Source organism: Haliotis rufescens, unplaced genomic scaffold (genome assembly GCF_023055435.1).
Source record: "Haliotis rufescens isolate VD_foot unplaced genomic scaffold, xgHalRufe1.0.p SCAF_97, whole genome shotgun sequence".
NCBI classification, from domain to species: Eukaryota; Metazoa; Mollusca; class Gastropoda; order Lepetellida; family Haliotidae; genus Haliotis; species Haliotis rufescens.
In genome coordinates, this window is record NW_025964391.1 from 766,280 (window position 1) to 784,128 (window position 17,849).

The 17,849-nt window shown below is 42.1% G+C and overlaps 1 protein-coding gene across 11 annotated transcripts in view; it reads right to left on the minus strand.

Annotated features, from left to right (window-relative positions):
• Window positions 1-3,234: 3,234 nt before the first annotated feature.
• Window positions 3,235-17,849, minus strand: part of LOC124138501 (5-hydroxytryptamine receptor 1D-like) — a 194,683-nt gene continuing 180,068 nt past the window's right edge. For 10 of the 11 annotated variants that reach the window (XM_046505197.2, XM_046505193.2, XM_046505199.2 and 7 more), the window contains one exon: window positions 3,235-8,655. In XM_046505197.2, coding sequence (XP_046361153.1) covers window positions 6,118-7,518 — 1,401 coding nt within the window. In that variant the 5' untranslated portion in view covers window positions 7,519-8,655 and the 3' untranslated portion in view covers window positions 3,235-6,117. Of the gene's footprint in view, window positions 8,656-8,781; window positions 8,803-17,849 lie in introns of those variants that run through there. The other variant, XM_046505200.2, reaches the window with a different exon arrangement.

Consider the following 17,849-nt stretch of genomic DNA (forward strand, 5'->3'; position numbering starts at 1 on the left):
AAGGGACGCAACTCTGCACAGCGAATCGCGGCGCCTTAGACGACTGGGTCACCCGTGTCCCCTGATTGGTGTTAGATCAAAGGTTTGCGTTACGTATGGAAATAAAGACGATTGCCTTTAACAAACACTAACATGGACCGACTGCTTATGTTACCACGTAATCAGACACAGTGGTACCAAAAGGGACATGGTGGGCAAGGCCGTAATTGCAGTTGCCTCCCTTTAACTGTGCAAGGATCTGAGGTTCGAATACCAAATTATATTTCTATAACGGTAGACGTTCCTCTTCATGGTTACACTATATCCATAGAAACTGTGTTGTAACTGAATTTTCTAAATTTAATTTTGAGTGTAACTTAAAGAGAGATAGAAACGCTCACCCTAAGGATTAATAAAGGCACAAGAAGAAAGGGTCACGTGACGTTACATGTGACATACGGAACAAAATGGCGTCTCACGGAATGGACATTGGAAACGTGAACAACGTTATGCCTGGAATACGACAGGGGGTGTCATATTACCACAAACTACCCAGGGCGTCATGGTGACGTCGATGACGTCCATGTTATTGTTCTATACAAAGAGATTTAACGGGGGCATGCGTAATCAAATTTAACAAAGACGACGGATGATGTTGCCATGAAATACTGTGAACTGTAAACTCACTGAATATCATGGCAGCTCAGTAGCGTTGTCTTAAGGGTTACCTGCCATCGAACGATAATTATATAACTTAAGGTAATTAATAAATAATGAGCGTGAGTAATGGTAGAGTCGTTCAGAAGAAATAGATAACAGGACGAATATAATGGGGCGATTATGTGGCGTGATCCCTAATTGAGACTTGATAATATCTGTAACTGAGACATGGTAATTGAATGGGTATTCGTCACTCCAGATTACATAAACAGGGATCTAATTAATCTGCAATATTAGTTTTATGTGACGAGAACACTTGATTCGAATTGGCAGTCACGTGATTGGTGGTTTCTTTGTCTAGGAAAAAGATATTCATGGATAAACAGTGAAACCTCATTAACTCGAACTGCTTTAACTCGATACTTCGTTTAAGACGATGTAACAAGGCCCTGGAAGAATCCTATCTGAGAGTAAGATATCAGCAATCGCTTGTCCCGAACTTCGGATAAGCCGACATATATTTTCAATGTTATGAAGCATTTCGAGTTAGTGAGCTTTAACTGTGCATAAATACCGTTGTATGACTTTCAAACATGTATTATTCTCGAGCATATGACAAACAATTCCGTATCAATCTCCACCAATGTTCTATTTTCAGTAGACCAGCTTTCTAGGTCAATTTCTTTTCGGAAAGATCTCAAATTTCATGTCTGATGTAACATCGACCAGTACATGACATTCATCTATCTCATCGTAGTGAATGATTATAGTATTTATTTTTGAATATAGCCAATGCTTATTTAACTTAGCTGTGCACCACAGGTAATTAATGCATAATTAAGATTCAATAGTCTGTTTTAAAATTACAATTCCCGTTACTAATTATCAGACCAGGAGGTTAAAGGTTGTAAAAGTAAACAAAAATAGAGAGGTAGATAGACAGAAGGAATAAAACACACATTAAGAATATAACTATGTTTCACAAGACCAACTAATTGTACTTACCATGAACACAATAACAAAGAACGGTGTGTTTGTTTAAACAATATATTCATTTATAAATTTAAACAGAGTAACAAACGTGAAGCCAAAAATATTTCTGTTATCAAAATAGACTCAAACATAAATTTGGTATAACTATAATATAAACATAACATTATTCTATATGATACCGAATCAAGTGTTCTCGGGGTAAGGGTCGTGTTTTACAGTATTCATGGGAAGTGTACACTGTATACATGACTATAAGAACAGTTTCTCCTGCATGCTAATACCTTAAGCTTTGTGCTTTTGAAACAGAGATAATATTCAAATTGACTACTCGATCAGTGATTGGTTAGTTCATAGATTTCTGGCACGGTGATTGGTCAGTTCACGAAGACTTCGAAAACATCTGGTGATTGGCAAAGAGTTACATACTAACGAAATGTTCACGGATATAATTCTGTCAATTGGTGGACAGTGGTCAGAAATGTCGGACGGCTGGACAATTCAGATGATTTATGATACAGGGATGACATGCACACAGTCAGATGAAGATAAACGATAGTCAATCTGAACACATACTACTCGATAAAATGTGTGTTTCACATGATTGTTCAGACACACTAATGTTACTATTAATACTGCATGTTTATTGGATACGATTCACGCGACACAATAACCACCAAGTAGTCATACAATCACCTTGATGAGTTCACCCTTTCTAAAATGGATACTCCCCGAAATGTTCGTCTCCAGTCGTACATTGTAATTAGTGCTCTATGAGGAATTGACACGTTGTCTCCGTGTAATTAGTCTAATCAGCAACTGCTAGATTGATATAGGCACTAAAGTTAAAGTTAGCAGTGGGTTTTGAATGACTGGAATCCAAATTGCCAGGACTGCCAATTGGCTTGAGCGTAGTGTCCCTTTAAATCACATTTACCGTTCACTATTAAATACCAATCTGTTTATGAGATGCAGCGAGCATGCAAGAACAGCTGTAGCATTTCCTAACACCGTAATGACCTAACTGTTTACTATAAATAACCCTGGAAAAATGATAAACAGTTAATGCGTGCATAGGGCACCTATAATGAAGCAACGCGGAGTCTAACTTATCATGCCCTCGACACTTACACGCGTAATGACATCGCTATTTGTCGACTTTTATAAATTGAGGACTTCACCTACAAGCACGCCATGCCTCATAGAAATCATCACGTCAGCCAATTGCTCGGATAAAATAAATATTGCAACCTGTACCGATGTTGATGCTACCATGGAACTAAATAAACTTCGCCCTTTTGGGTGGACTATAAATAGATGTTAAGCAAAAGTGAGTGAGTTTGGTTTAACGCCGCTTTGAACATTATTCCAGTTATATCACGGAGTGTCAGCTTAATGTGGGAGGAAAGCCCGAAGTGATACAGGTCTCAGACGTTTACCACTTCGGTGAAACCCTAAAGTACGGGTGTGGTGCTGACAAACCTAGAAACATAATCGGGGCGAACCGGGATTCGAACCCACGATCACTGGCGTGCCCATGGGACGCTACGCTGCACAGCAAATTACGGCGCCTTAGCCGACTGGACCGACCGTCACCTACCCCCCCCCCCCCCCCCCCCCCCCCCCTCCCTTTCGATTTTAATCTTGGATTCGATCTCGAGACCAGCGGATCCATGTGCGACTAAGGGACGTAACTTTGCACAGCCTAAATTCGAACTGACTTTTTATCAATACGCTTTAGACAGAGCTACATAATACAGTACTGTTTGGAGATACTGTTGGTTATGAAATACTCATTGACATCTTTATTAGTAATGCACTTGCAAGATCGCTGCGTTTACCAATATGTAAATATGTATGCACGCTGATTCTTCTCGAATAAAACGTGTTTTCGTTAATACCTACATCGTGACACGAATACCAGAAGAAATATCACTTGATACGAGACAGCTACTGCTATAATGCTATCTTCCTTGTGTTCATTGAAACGTGAAGATTTAACTATACATAATTTCGACAACAACCTGGAGAGTACTAGGTCGCGAGATCATATTTTCCTGGAGACGAAATAATGGTTATTGCTGTTCTCCGTGTCCTCAACAGGCTTCTGTCACTCTGTCACCTTGGTAGTAAGGTCAGATTACTCATTTCAAGGGAGGCTACAATATTAATCAATGCACCTGGTATGGTCGATAACCATCTTACACCACACGTGGTCGTCCAATACGGCCCTCAACATGTCATGGTGAATGCCACCGACAGTATTCCTCTTGATATACACGCAAACTACCTTGCCCTATTTGTGAACACCTAATGACTTTGACAATATGATGCACACGAACCGATATTGTCCAACCGTCCGCGAAGTAACACACATTCTCAGCAATGTCAGTAGTTCAACACAATGTAAGACAATGTTCTAACATATACATCGTTAGTTCGTTCAGCTTACATAATACATTGTATTGCAAACACGTGGCACAGGGGTCGTCGCTTAGGACAGAGACCACTGAAGTGGGCAGCAGTACATGACTCACTGGAAGATCTGGGGAGGGAGGGGTGGGGACCTGGGTGGGGCTGCCTGCCGGTCGGGATGGAAGAAGTGGATCATTCTTACGGGAATAACCAGCAACAACACCTGTGTATATATATGTACAACTGAAATTGCAGTTTCACATTTTCAAACGATCTGCAATTTGCAAATTTTTAACTAAACCTTCAAAGAAAAATTTCGAATTTCAAATGAACTTCCAATCTACAAATTAGCGACTGCTCTTCTGTGTATTGTAACTGCGGCCATGCAGACCCAAATTTTAATTTTCGGCAGTCACTTCCGGAACGCCATGAATAATTAATGTTCTGTGAAGATGACAAGATATGCACCACGTGTTGTTGTTTATCATCCCCCTAGAAAGCACAAACATTTTAAAACCAATCTACTAGGCGTGGTTTGACATAGCCGTGCCACAATTTACTGCACGTTCTTTGAACGCCTGTTGCAACACGCCGGTACCGTTGTCTATGCACATTACCTTAAGCAACAATCACCGTGGAAGCCAGTCTACCCCGCTTTGCACCTTGTCGGTAGATATGATGGCTTATCAATTGAGGTCACGTGGTGCGCACGCCCACCTGTCTTGTACGACTGATGAATAAACATGTTTAATGTCGACGTACGTAAAACCCCGGAAAGATGCCAAAATCCAGATATTGGAAAACGCCATTTTTACGTTTCTATTATTATCGCGTAATTCCTACCATTAATTTCAATACTCTCTGATTCCTTAAGTTTTCTTTAATCATAAATTTCAAATACGCGTCCAACCTCAACAACGGTCTACCATGGGGATCATCGATCTTATATATGGATATCGAATCAATAAATATACAATGAATATAGTAACGGTGTACATGTTTCGCTACCGTGTTTCCAATGTTAGCCGTCATTGACATGGGCGTATTCAAGGTAAATTTGTTACCGATACCGAAACAAACAGCTGGTGGGTTTAAGTGTAATGGGATGAGGTATTATCTGCTTCATAGAATAACACATGTTTCTGTCTATGATAGTACTGCGGGAGGATGCACGATCGGTGAAATCACCATTGTTTATGTCTAAACACGCATTCCATCCACCCCCATCCCGCATCTTTGCGTCTAATTCTGATCGTAGGATTTGCTTCCGAGGGCTTTACACCATACGAACCAAGTTTGCACCATGTATACTTGGCAAGGTGCCAACTTATGCGACCTATGAAGATGCACCTGAACGACGACGCGATACGGGCATGTTACAACAGCACGTCAACATGAGCATTGCAAGGACAATTGTTACAAAGCATTGCACAGAAGTTTCTAAACACAGCTTACTGTTTGAGACTAAGAGCAATTATACAGGCCAGGCAGATCGGCAGACGACACCGCAGTTTGGCGGGAAATAATGGGGGACCTACCCAGTGTGAAAGACCGAGCAGCTATGTCATTCTAGTTCGTGTTTTAAGTGTCTTCAGTATTTCTGATCCCGGGAAGTAGGCGTGGCACACTGCCCAACGTATTACAGCCACGGTCGGGAACGCTCTCGCGCTCAGTGGTGCGTGGAGGTCCACAGTACCACGTCTTGTTTCTATTGACAACGGATATCTCCTCCAAAGCAGGAACAATACAACAACATAACTTCATTTTTACAAGGATTTGGAATCCTTCAATTTGGCAAGTGAGACGAAGAGTAACCACAGTGACGACGACGTGTTATGGAAGTGGCATCCGATCAATGTTATTCCATCCATTTGTAGTTTCAGCAGCCGTTGAGATCAGCCATTTAAAGTAATTCACAAATCACATTTGCTTGTTGATTCTCACTCTCTACCTGTACAGCCACGTGACGTCAGCTAGCGCTGAACATCACGTCACGTGATATCATATATCACATTTGCACGTGCAAACCACGTGGCGTTTAGGAAAATCCAATAACACAATATCACTGCATTACTATATCTTAGACTCCCCTTGGCTATTAGGCGATCCGTTCCCAATCTGAACCAAGGTTTGACCGTGGCTATTGTAACGCACCATTGTCTCCGCTGGGGGTCTGAGACTGTCTTTCACAGCATGGTCGGCACCGTACTGCTCCACATAACTCTCGGAACGCATTCGAACGTTAATTCCACGACATCTACAACACAGTATTTCCTTAAAGGGAGTCCTAAATTCACGGTTGAATCGAGCATATATAACAGGATTCAAGAAGGAATTCGCGTAACCCAACCACATAAGTACTGAGACGATCCATCCTGGGATCTTGTCGAATTGTGGTCCATATACTTTGACACAAACGGCTTGCACAACAGCAAGTATGAAGAAGGGGAGCCAACATGCAGTAAAACAACCCATTATAATACCCAGTGTTTTGGTAGCTTTACGCTCCTTCGAAGTCGACATACGTTGTTTTGATGGTATTATTGACTTGATTGTGAATCGACGACGCTTAATGGAGTTCTTCTTTAAAAGGTTTTCTTTTGTGGTGTCATCCTCTGACGACAGTAAGTTCGAATCTTTGATTGAGCCATTGGGTAAAATGTGGCTGTCACCACTGTCCCTCGATGGCCGGCCCACTTGAAACTCGGGTGGCCGGTCTATGTTGCCAATCTGTGACCTTTGCTCTGCCTTGGCGATCCGAGATGACACTCGCCAGATTTTATAATATACAACTATCATCACAGTTAGAGGCAAGTAGAAGGCACCCAGAGTTGCATAGATCTGATACCCTAGTTCGTTACTAATATAACATTCATAAGGACCCCTGAGGGCTTTCCAGCCGAAAATTGGGGGAATAGATATCAGAGCTGATGCCACCCACACAACAGCTATCATAATCCCCATACGTTTTGGCGTCCGTTTCATGGCATACTGTAGTGGTCTGGTGATGACGAAATACCGATCCACACTGATCATGCAGAGATTAAGTATAGATGCAGTACATAGTAACACATCTAGGGAAGTCCACATGTCACAGACAGATTCTCCAAGACGCCATTTGGTTCGAATCTCTTTGTAGAGCGAGAGGGGCATGACGAGGATTGCTACCAAAAGGTCTGCGGTCGCCAGGGACACAATGAGCAGGTTTGAGGGTGTTTGTAGACGCTTCACAATGCCTACAGCAATACACACGAGAGAGTTGCCAATCACGGTGCCGACGATCATGCAACTCAAGATGAGGGAAATAACCACTTGCAGCCACACCTCGTAACTGGATTCCTTGGTCAGCGTCTCTACGGTCGTCGTCGAGATGTTGTCAACACTTGACGTTGAAGTGCTGTCGTTGTAATCGACTGTGGGAGAACCCAACGTGGACGCCATATCACTCACGACCCACGTGCGGGATGGGTACATGCGCGATCCAGAAATTCCATAAGTAAAAGAATATCAAACACAGGACTTCGCAAGTATGAATCCGATGTAACAACACAAATTATCCAAGAATTTTTCACACCTTGTTATTGAGGAAACAGTCGACTCGGTGTTGAAGACCAACACCCTGGGCACGACGTGTACTGGAGTTTATAACACTTTTATCACAGCGCTTGCTTCTCGTCACAGTTTCCACTTTCTCTAATCTGTCAAAGGTGACTGTTGAATCAGTCGTCGTGGTGTTGGTGTAGAGGCTGCTGTGGCTGCGAGAGACGTCACTAACGCCAACGAGCCCCCGTCCCTCCCGACCTGTCTCCCCACAGGCTCACCACCAGTTACTACCGTGTGTTCATCGGAGTCTCCAGGAATCGATAGAACTGTAGCCTGTTCAATACTCCGACGGCTACCTCCATCCTTCTGTTCGCTCTCTCCGGTACTCCACGCAGACGGACCAGCTACCACACTTGCAGGTATCACAGCCAACAACAGAGGTACAGATTCTCCGCCTGACCAAGTCACAACTGTAGGGCCACCTGTAACGATGGTTCACCGGCCAACATACGGTCCAGACCGCATCCCACGCATTTGTCACATCCTACACTCCAAGAAGCACTCGCGTATCAAACCACTCGACTTGGAAAAAAATCACAACTTGAGCCGTGGAACGATACTATGACTTAACTTGGCGTTCATGTACCAACAGGCTTATCGGCACAAGCGATCTAACGAAGGTATTCAACTCAAAATCCGTGTTTTGTCAGTCAGTACATAGATTAGCAACACCGAGGAGTGGATGAAAAGCGGGTTATCCCAGTCTGCTAACTCTCGTTCAAGCTTATATCCCAGATTAGGGTAGGGACTACTGGTTACTCAACCTAACTTGCTTATTTTCATCCGTGTTGAGTAAGTCCTGTGTGGAAGTTCATCTCGGTGAATGACGAGCTGGCTGATTGTGTTTCTGCGCCCGTTTCAACATTAGGTGATGGTCCAGGCAGTGCTGTAACTTCACAACTTTCCCAGCCAGTATCCACTACCTGACAGCTGTAGTCGTATTCCCGACTTATTAGCACCAAATTGGCTCCTGTTATCCCGATCTCATCCGGCCACTACACCGTGTCACTGAAAAAGAAAAATCAAAGCGTTAAATCTGTTTCACAGCGCTGTGACCACTATTTATAAGGCGAGGTCTCGGACAGGCCACTAAGCTATGAATGTAAGTACAGTGTTAGCTCTCTGCGATTATACCTGTAATTGAGAAAATGTCCCGTCTTCCCTATACTAATTCACCGTGCGGCTACATTCAGACTTCTCCGCTTAGGTAGTGAAATATTCTGTTCTTTAACCTTCAAATGGGCAGGGTGATAAACACTTTTCAACAGCGTGAGCACTGATTGAGGGTGGCGGTATTGAGAGGGTTGTGACGGTGTGTCATTGAGGTATAGCAATATTACACTAGTGAACGCGGTTTCGTTACCGGGGAGGAAATGGCTTCAAAGCAAAGACTGTGACTCTCACGGCTAGCTGTATTGTTGGCCATTGGGACGCTCTTCTGTTGAACGGTCCCCCAATACACACGCGCTGAGCCCACGCCGGTATTTCGGTCTGGGGACTAACAAGTTAACGCTTGCAAGGTAGAAAAAAAACCCACACTTATTCCACAACATCGGCATTTAAAATTCATGAGGTTTTGTCGGCCAGGAGCATTCGTACCCATTTTATATAGGGTGTGTCTGGCATTACACATTCTACTAAGACTGGAATCTTGGTATGTAAACATACTCAACAGTGCCTAAATATACGAAGTGTGATATTCACACACAACATATGAACAAATATAAGACGTATATTTTAATTACACACATGGCAAAGCCAAACAGATCCCTAAAAAGGTAATTAATTCAGGAACAGACATAAAGGCATTTTAAGTGCGGTATTGATCACTGATAAATGTTAGCGGCGTGATAATGAGTGCAAGATACCTAGGAATATAGATTTCAAAACTCCACAGCCACATTCCTAAATGTGATGTGTTCTCTCTCTACTGAATAGGGAATTAAGGGACTGCAAATTGGACGTCGTGATGGTCGGTACTGAGGGGTGATGTCGCTTTCATTATTGGTAAAATGTCAAAGGCATTGTTGGATTGTGCGTAAAAAGCAATTTCTTGAGATAATGTTTTTTAACAAATCTTCCGTGTTGTGGGTCGTTGTGTACACTTCGTGCTTATATTCATACTACACCTAATCTGTTTCAACATATGTTACATTTATCAAAACACAACGATGAATGTTCTGCATGTGTCATTCCTGATATCACTAAAACATGTTAGAGAACGTATTCAGCGCTCTGTTTTGATTAATGTATATGTAGAGAGGTTTTCATTGTCATATTATATTATTATAATGTATTCAGCGCTGTGGTTTGTATTACATTTTAAAAGATATATTTTTAATTGGAAAACATTCAGCGCTGTGGTTTGTGTTTGTGTTTCAATTTAATTAAATCCAACAATTTATAAATTGAAACACAAACCACAGCGCTGAATACATTATAACACTATAATATGACAAAAAAAATTTCATTTACTCTGATCACTGGACTATTCTTAATACGTTTGTTCACAACTGCAATATCACAGCTGATCAGGGACAGGTTGGAGGGAAAGCTGTTTATCCAAGCTGCCATGATGTTTTTATTCAGTTCGGTATGACTATAGGGGAAGGGATATTTTCAACATAAACACCATGAAAGACGAGATTCTGAAATGCCAGCGAAATGAAACTTTGATTAAAAAAATTCTTCACATAATACCTAGCCCTAATGTCCTGCAAGGGAGTATTGATTTCGCTATTATGACCTCTGGAAACAATACTAGGAACCATATTTCGTAAGATTCTTGACATTATCACATTCTAAAAAAGAAAGTAAGTTTAAGGATCCTGAATAAATGAAACATGGTTAAGTAAACAAGACTATTGTGACATATTCTCAACTTAACCACTGTGAGTGAGTATTGTTTTACGCCGCTTTTAGCAATATTCCCGCAATATCACGGCGGTTAAACCACTGTGGCAAAGTGTGAAACAATATATAGTCCATGTAACCTGACACAGACTGAATGCTCACAAACATTCAGCACAGGCGTTTGACAACAAGCAAAATCTCTGTTGAACTTAAAAACGAATGCAAAATACATACATAAAGTATTGTTGGATTTAATAAACTTGAATAATTAAATTAAGTGATTTCCCAATATGGAAATAATACAGTATAAGTGGTTCATGAGAGTGCAGAAAGGGAATACTCTGTTCCTTAAATACAAATGAACCCATCTTAGTATTTATATAATGGCCAAAGTATGGTTACAAAAAGTCGGTGTGTTCCGAATGCTGACCACAGCCCTCGCCTACCTGAAGATCCATGTAATCAGCTGTACCGGTCATCGCGTGGTAGGCCTCAAGTGCCAAGGATAGAGTTTCCTGCTAATAGGCCAACTAATTGTGTGAGATTGGCTGTAATAGTGTAAATGGAGTTATTGTGTATTTCCCCACATTTTACCCATGTACCTATCAGGGAATGACCCGGGCTTGTAATCCCGACTAGGAGGCATCGCTCAATGGCCAGGCCCTGCGGTGAGCTGCGTCTTCTCAGCGCGCCATTCCTCTCAAAGATACGCCCCTACAACGCAAGATCCCCATTGTGGGCTCTGTAGCGAAAAGTACAGAAATCGATTGAAGAAGGGAGCAAGATGAATTCGTCGATATCTTTTATCCCTAGTATTAAAATTAATATATTGAAGATGGTAACCACGTGATTTCCCAGGGATCAATGCGGTAGTTTGATACCGGAAGAAGATGCTTAGATTTGAATTAGTTACGAAGGTTGATGGTAAGAGGTCATACACAGATTTCAAATAAGATGAATTCGTAATTATTAAAATGACGAGCTTAGTGGTTGTCTTGTCCTATTTCCATGTGCGTCTAGACGCCTGGAAGCCACTGCTGTGTAAGAATGCCTATATGCATCAATTATCCACACGGGACGGTCGAATGGAATTGGATTTAACATGGCCATATTGAGAGGCGAAACTCCACAAGACTAGGTTTTTCTACGCTAACAAATCCTATTGCTGGTGCATATACAAGCACTGCATCGATTTATTCTTTTGCTTCATACATAAATCGCTCTGAATATGTATCACGCAGATGGTACAATTAAATCTGGGCATGTTACACTGGAACCCGGGGTTGTCGGTGATTTCCTATTGCATTGTATTACAATCTGTCGCTCAAAGCTTTGTTGCATTGCACTTGATGGAAGTGGCTTGAACATTCAACGTCTTTGTGAAAACCGTACGCAAAATCAAACACAATGTCATACATAACCTAAACATGGAAATTAATAAATAATATCGTAAGTAAACAAGTACAGACATATTTTCCGAGGCCACTGAAGTACATTTTCTATACATTCGTTAATTACCAATTTGACAGAAATTAAAAACATTCTTGTTATCGATGATAAAGGTTATTGCACTGAAATGAAAGTCGTTAGTGCTAGACACTTGTTTCATTAATTGGTGCAATTCAACACGTCCAATTATTGTCTTATTGCTGTTTGATGAGCGAATCTGATAACACTACGCACTTTGTGGCCATAATATTGAGCACCGAAGTCCCGGGCGAGTTTAGTTAGATGGTAAATGAATTGTACTCCAGAAAGTATCAGCGTTCTCCGATTGCACGATGTTAACGCATAGCGAACTCGGTAACCTTGGGCATGGAAGCACAGCCTCCCAGGGTCAGGAAGTATCTTCCCCTCCCTCAGCTACAAACACATACAGATATATAATCCTTCCGCTGAGAAATAGTCCTGAGCGCTTTACCACACTTGCGTGGAGAACAAGGCCCTGGCTGTTGATGTGTATGAATACAAGAGTGAACGGCAGTGTAGTCGAAAATAAATCTTTTTGAAAGCATAAATAAGAGACTATACTGTTGAAGTACGATGATTAATGACAGTCTTGTCTTTCTTGCTGTCGACCTGCTCTCTCCATCTTCACGATTAACTACCTGGTGGTGTATGTACAAAGTGTATGCTATACCACACGGACAACTATGTTGTTGGGTGGTGTCGTGGTTCAAGGGTTCGCTCGGTGAACCGAAATCATTGGTTCGATTCCCCAGAAAGGTACATATTGTCAAATCCACCCTTAGTGTCCTCCGTTGTTATAAAGGCGGAACATTGCAAGAAGCGGCGTAAAGCAACATTCACACAATGGTCAGTCATGGGTTCGGTTGTTGTTGGTTGTTTGTTGTTTAACGCCACACTCAGCAATATTCCAGCTGTATGCCGGCGGTCTGTAAATAATCGGGTCTGGACCGGACAATCCAGTGATTGACATCATGAGCATCGATCCACGCAGTTGGGATACGATGACATGCATCAACCAAGTCAGCGAGTCTGACCACCTGATCCGGTTAGTCGCCTCTTACGACAAGCATAGTCACCTTTTACGGCAAGCATGGGTTGCTGATGACCTATTCTACCCCAGATCTTCATTGGTTCGGAATATACTACACGTTATGTAAAAGACGGTGGGGGAAAAACGATACATAGAAAGAAAGCGGATGTCTGTTGTGATCTTTACTCTGAAAATTCATGAGGAGTTGGAATAACAATTTGGAACAATATTCTTTTTTATCATATTACAAGAACTATGGCAAAAGAACATGCCCTAGATATTGTTTTGCATGGCTTGTCTGTTTGTTGTTTAACGCCGCACTCAGCAATATTCCATCTACATGACGGTGATCTTTGAACAATCGAGTCTGGTTCAGACAATCCAGTGACTGATATCATGAGCATCTGGGTTGCTGAGGATCAGTTCTTACCTGGACCTTCACGGGTATAGTGTAGCATGGTCCAGTTCATGGTTATGCAAACAAGGTTACAGAGACACATTGATTTTGATGCCAGGATGGAACCCGTTACGCTGTCTTATTAAACTGAGAAAACAGTTTCTCTGTAGATATAACTTACTATATGAATGAATATGGTTTTACGCCGCATTAAGCAATATTCCAGCAATATCATGGCAGGAGCATCAGAGATCAGAGGCGGGCTTCAACTATTGAGTCATTTTGAGAATCTAACCTGGACTATCGACATGACGAGCGAACGCTTTAACCACTAGGCTACCCCCTCCTCTGTAACTATGGATGGCGACATATCCGGCAGTCCTCCTTATACTAGGCATATGAAATACTATGCTGAATCAAATGCTATTTAACTTTTCAGGTCAGTTAATTCGAAACTGTAACGAGAGTACGAAGTGTGCTCTACATAAATCATAATTATCTTTATATATTATGGTATTATTAACTCTGTCTCGCTAAGCGGCTTATGCTGGCTGATATTGAAAAACATAACCGATTTTGTTTTGGGGGATATTTTTTCGCCCCCCTGGGCCAACGCTCTATCCAGAAGTCGGGGCGGTTTTTCCCTAATTCAAACATGTAATGCGCTTTACTTTTCAAAACACTCGGACTGGCGTTTTTGCATGCTATTCTTACAAGACGTAAACGGCTTCATGAAATATAGCCGACAAGAAAATTACTCTTGCCATTAAGTTAGCATTTACAGGAGGTTTATTCATATAACGTAAGGATAATGAAATATCTGCAAGTGGTCAGACAGACAGTCAATCAATCAGTTTTATTCCCATTATTGACAGACGTAACCCTAGAGTGACAGATGCGGTGTTTGATATACACGTATTGGAGCCTCAGACAGTATATCTGATATCATGTATGAACAGGCAAATATGAAAAAAGCACACATTTCATATACGTCGGGACGAGGGGGGGTACATTTAAATAGGATCGCAGAGTCCACATCCAGCAACGGTAACAGACGATATATATAAACTAGGGCACAGTCAACATATCCTTAAGAGGCCAAAGAACCATATTTATAAATGGTCGAAGATTGGGAAGGCGACGAGAAAGATATATATTTAAATGAGGTCGCAGACGACATATCCGATAAAGATTGCAGACGACTTATTCAAAGTTGGTCGCAGAAGACGTGTATGGAAGTAGAAGTGAGGAAGTGCAGGACCACTGCCTCAAGCAGGTAATGCGTCGTCGTGAGAGTGGGTGTAGTCGAGGGAGGCGGTGTTGCCGGGGGAGTGGATGTGGTGTGATCTATTGACCAGACAGGACGAGTAGAGAGTATTAACTGATAACAACGGATTTGGGGAGGAAGAGAGGTGGGCAAGATTCACCAGGGCGATGAGCTATTCTGATGCAATGCATTCACGGATAGGAAGGCGTTACCTCCAATAACCCATCGCCGGCAGCTCCAGGGATAGACTGAGATATATGTGTCTACCGCGACATGGACGGTAGATAAAAACTGTTTTGTTTCTCGTCTGCGTCAAGACCTAGCCAATATACCTTTTTTTCGTAAAGAGCAGGTTAATAAAAGGCGCGTGGCCCCTTTGATAAAAAACAAAACCATGTATATATATATGTATATATATATATATATATATGTGTGTGTGTGTATCTATATATCTATATATATATATATATATATATATATATATATATGTGTGTGTGTGTGTGTATGTATGTATGTATGTATGTATGTATGTATGTATGTATGTATGTATGTATGTATGGCAACTTCACATGAGTTCATTATATCGATTCTTAAATCAAGTCCACAAACAGATTACGAATAAGAACGGACTGATGGAGGTTGTGACGTGTTCCACCATCAGGATAGGTGCGTGAATATAGTTTTACGTCGCTTTTAGAAACATCCATAATATAGAAGAGGAAATCAAAAATCAGTGTGCACATGTCGGGAATCAAACCCGGACATTGCCTGTGACGAGCCAACATACAACCACTGGGCCACCCTCCCGCCGTCGTGTATATTTAGAGTATGAGACCTTTTTCTGAAAACCCAGACAACCGCTGCATTTACCTGTTAAAGCTGTCAGGTCAGTTGAAGGAACACTGTTAGACAGTACGTTTCCTCTTCAGAGGTCAAAATTGAATTGTTGGTGTACGAGGTGTCGGGCGATCAAACCGAACGTTTGGGTTGAAGGATTGATACGCGTAAGGAGGTAGACAAATACTCAACTTGAGGACCTGTCCATTGACATCGATTTAATCGGAAAGTAGACAGCACTGTGGCGTTTGAACCAGTTCAACAAAAGATGATACGATATAAATAGCCAGCCATGTCGTACGTAGAAGAATATGCCTTACACAGATCCGTACCCCGTGTCTATGTTGACACTGGACAGTGGTCATCGCGGGCGGTCACTTGGAGTGATGTTGGTATAGGCGCGGGGCATGTGTCTCCACGGCCATCAACAACTGTACATTTTGGGGTCTCATGGGGTTATCTGGTGGAAAACTCTCGCTATCGTGCAAACATCCAATAACCCTTTGGGGACTCTCTACCTGCTGGTGTACATCTGTACCAACAGCTTAAGGTTCAGTGAACTGACAGAAAGCACCGGCTTGCATTTCCTGGTTGGATTTCGGTTGTGGTCATGTGCTCTTGGTCCGGCTTCAGCTCTACTTCAGAGGTACCACGGTTCGGGACAAGAGGTATTGGTTCACACGCTCTTTGAGGAACGGACCGTGGTCTAGTGGTAGAGCGTCCGCCCCGAGAGCGGAAGGTCCGGGGTTCGATCCCCGGCCGCGTCATACCAAAAGACGTTAAAAGATGGTACTTGTTGGTACCCTGTCTGGCGCTCGGCATTAAGGGGTTAAAGCAAGGACTGGTCGGCTCGGAGTCAGTATACTGTGTCTGAGTGGGGTATTCATGTTAAACTGCGGCATGGTATTTCAGTGGGCTAGCACTATAAATCGGCCGGTCTAGTACAAGCAGCCACACACAAAGTGCATGCACGTCACTATATAAGTGCAATAATCTTGGACGCGACGTTAAACCCAATTTCACCTCACCTCTTGGAGGAACGGAACCTGGGACCACTGATTGTTTTCACCGGTTATCGCAAAGGTTGTTCGTTTGTTTATTAGTTTGTTGTTTAACGCAATATTCCAGCTATATGACGTCTGTTAATAATCGAGTCTGGGATTGACTAAGATCATGAGCATCAATTTAGGCAATCGGGATACGGTGACATGCATCAACCAAGTCGGCAAGCCTGACCATCCGATCCCGTTAGTCGCCTCTTATGGCAAGCATGGGTTGCTGAAGACCTATTCTACCCCGGATCTTCACGGGTCCGGTGGGAGAGTACAGCGGTACAAGCGTTTGCACTTACCGCTTACGATCGATTCCCAACATGGAAAAAACATGTGAATTCCATTCTTGGTGTCCCCCATGGTTTGCTTTGAATGTCGCGGCTTAAAATAATATTCACATACCTACATATGGTAGGCATTCACCTATACGACAGGGGTATGTAAATAATCGATTCTTGGCCATAGAAGTCTCATGGTTACCAACCACTAATTGTACGTCTTTAATATGTCTTGGCTATAAGCGTCTCATGTTTTTAATTACAGCGTCAAAGAAATGCCCACATGTAACGGTAAAACATTGCAGTACCTGTAATTAGCTGTTCCCAATAAAAGGATCTGCTATGTCACGGGCGCAATGCAACTTCAATTTTGAGAAGAAAATGATAAATCTGTTCTTACAATTCAGGTAAACACATCTTATTTGCCACTCCGATAGATAAGTTTAACAGGTAAAACTTTAAATAATAAAATACCTTATAAAAACGCAATGCCTTTAAAAAGGTTTTCAAGTAATCATTCTCATTTTTCTGATCTAATATCCTGTGCTGATTTAATCAGCATGCGACTGATTTTTTTACAAAACTTCCAAGTATGATTGATATTAGTAACGAGACCCAAGACACAAAAACAAAATGGCTCCGTTCTTGTGCTAAACCATAAATACTTGTCAATAAAAGTGCAACTATTTTAAACTCTTCTCGGGATTGTTTTCTGCATTTACTGAAACAGTTATCGATTACTGCTGGTATAAGGGACCGAGACAACCATGGGTCCAGGTCAACACACCAGTTGCCCATGACCCATCGTATGACGACACGATATATAAGGATGTGTGATAGACTTTCATTGAAACCAGTAACATGTGTTTCACTTGTCATGGACACGATTCAGAGATAACAAACCGGTGTCTCTCCACATTAATTAGCCCTGCTTTTCGCTGATATTGAAAGGGTAGATTTTATGGGAGATTCATTGACTGTCGTTCCTTCCACACGATATACAGAAATCCGATAAACT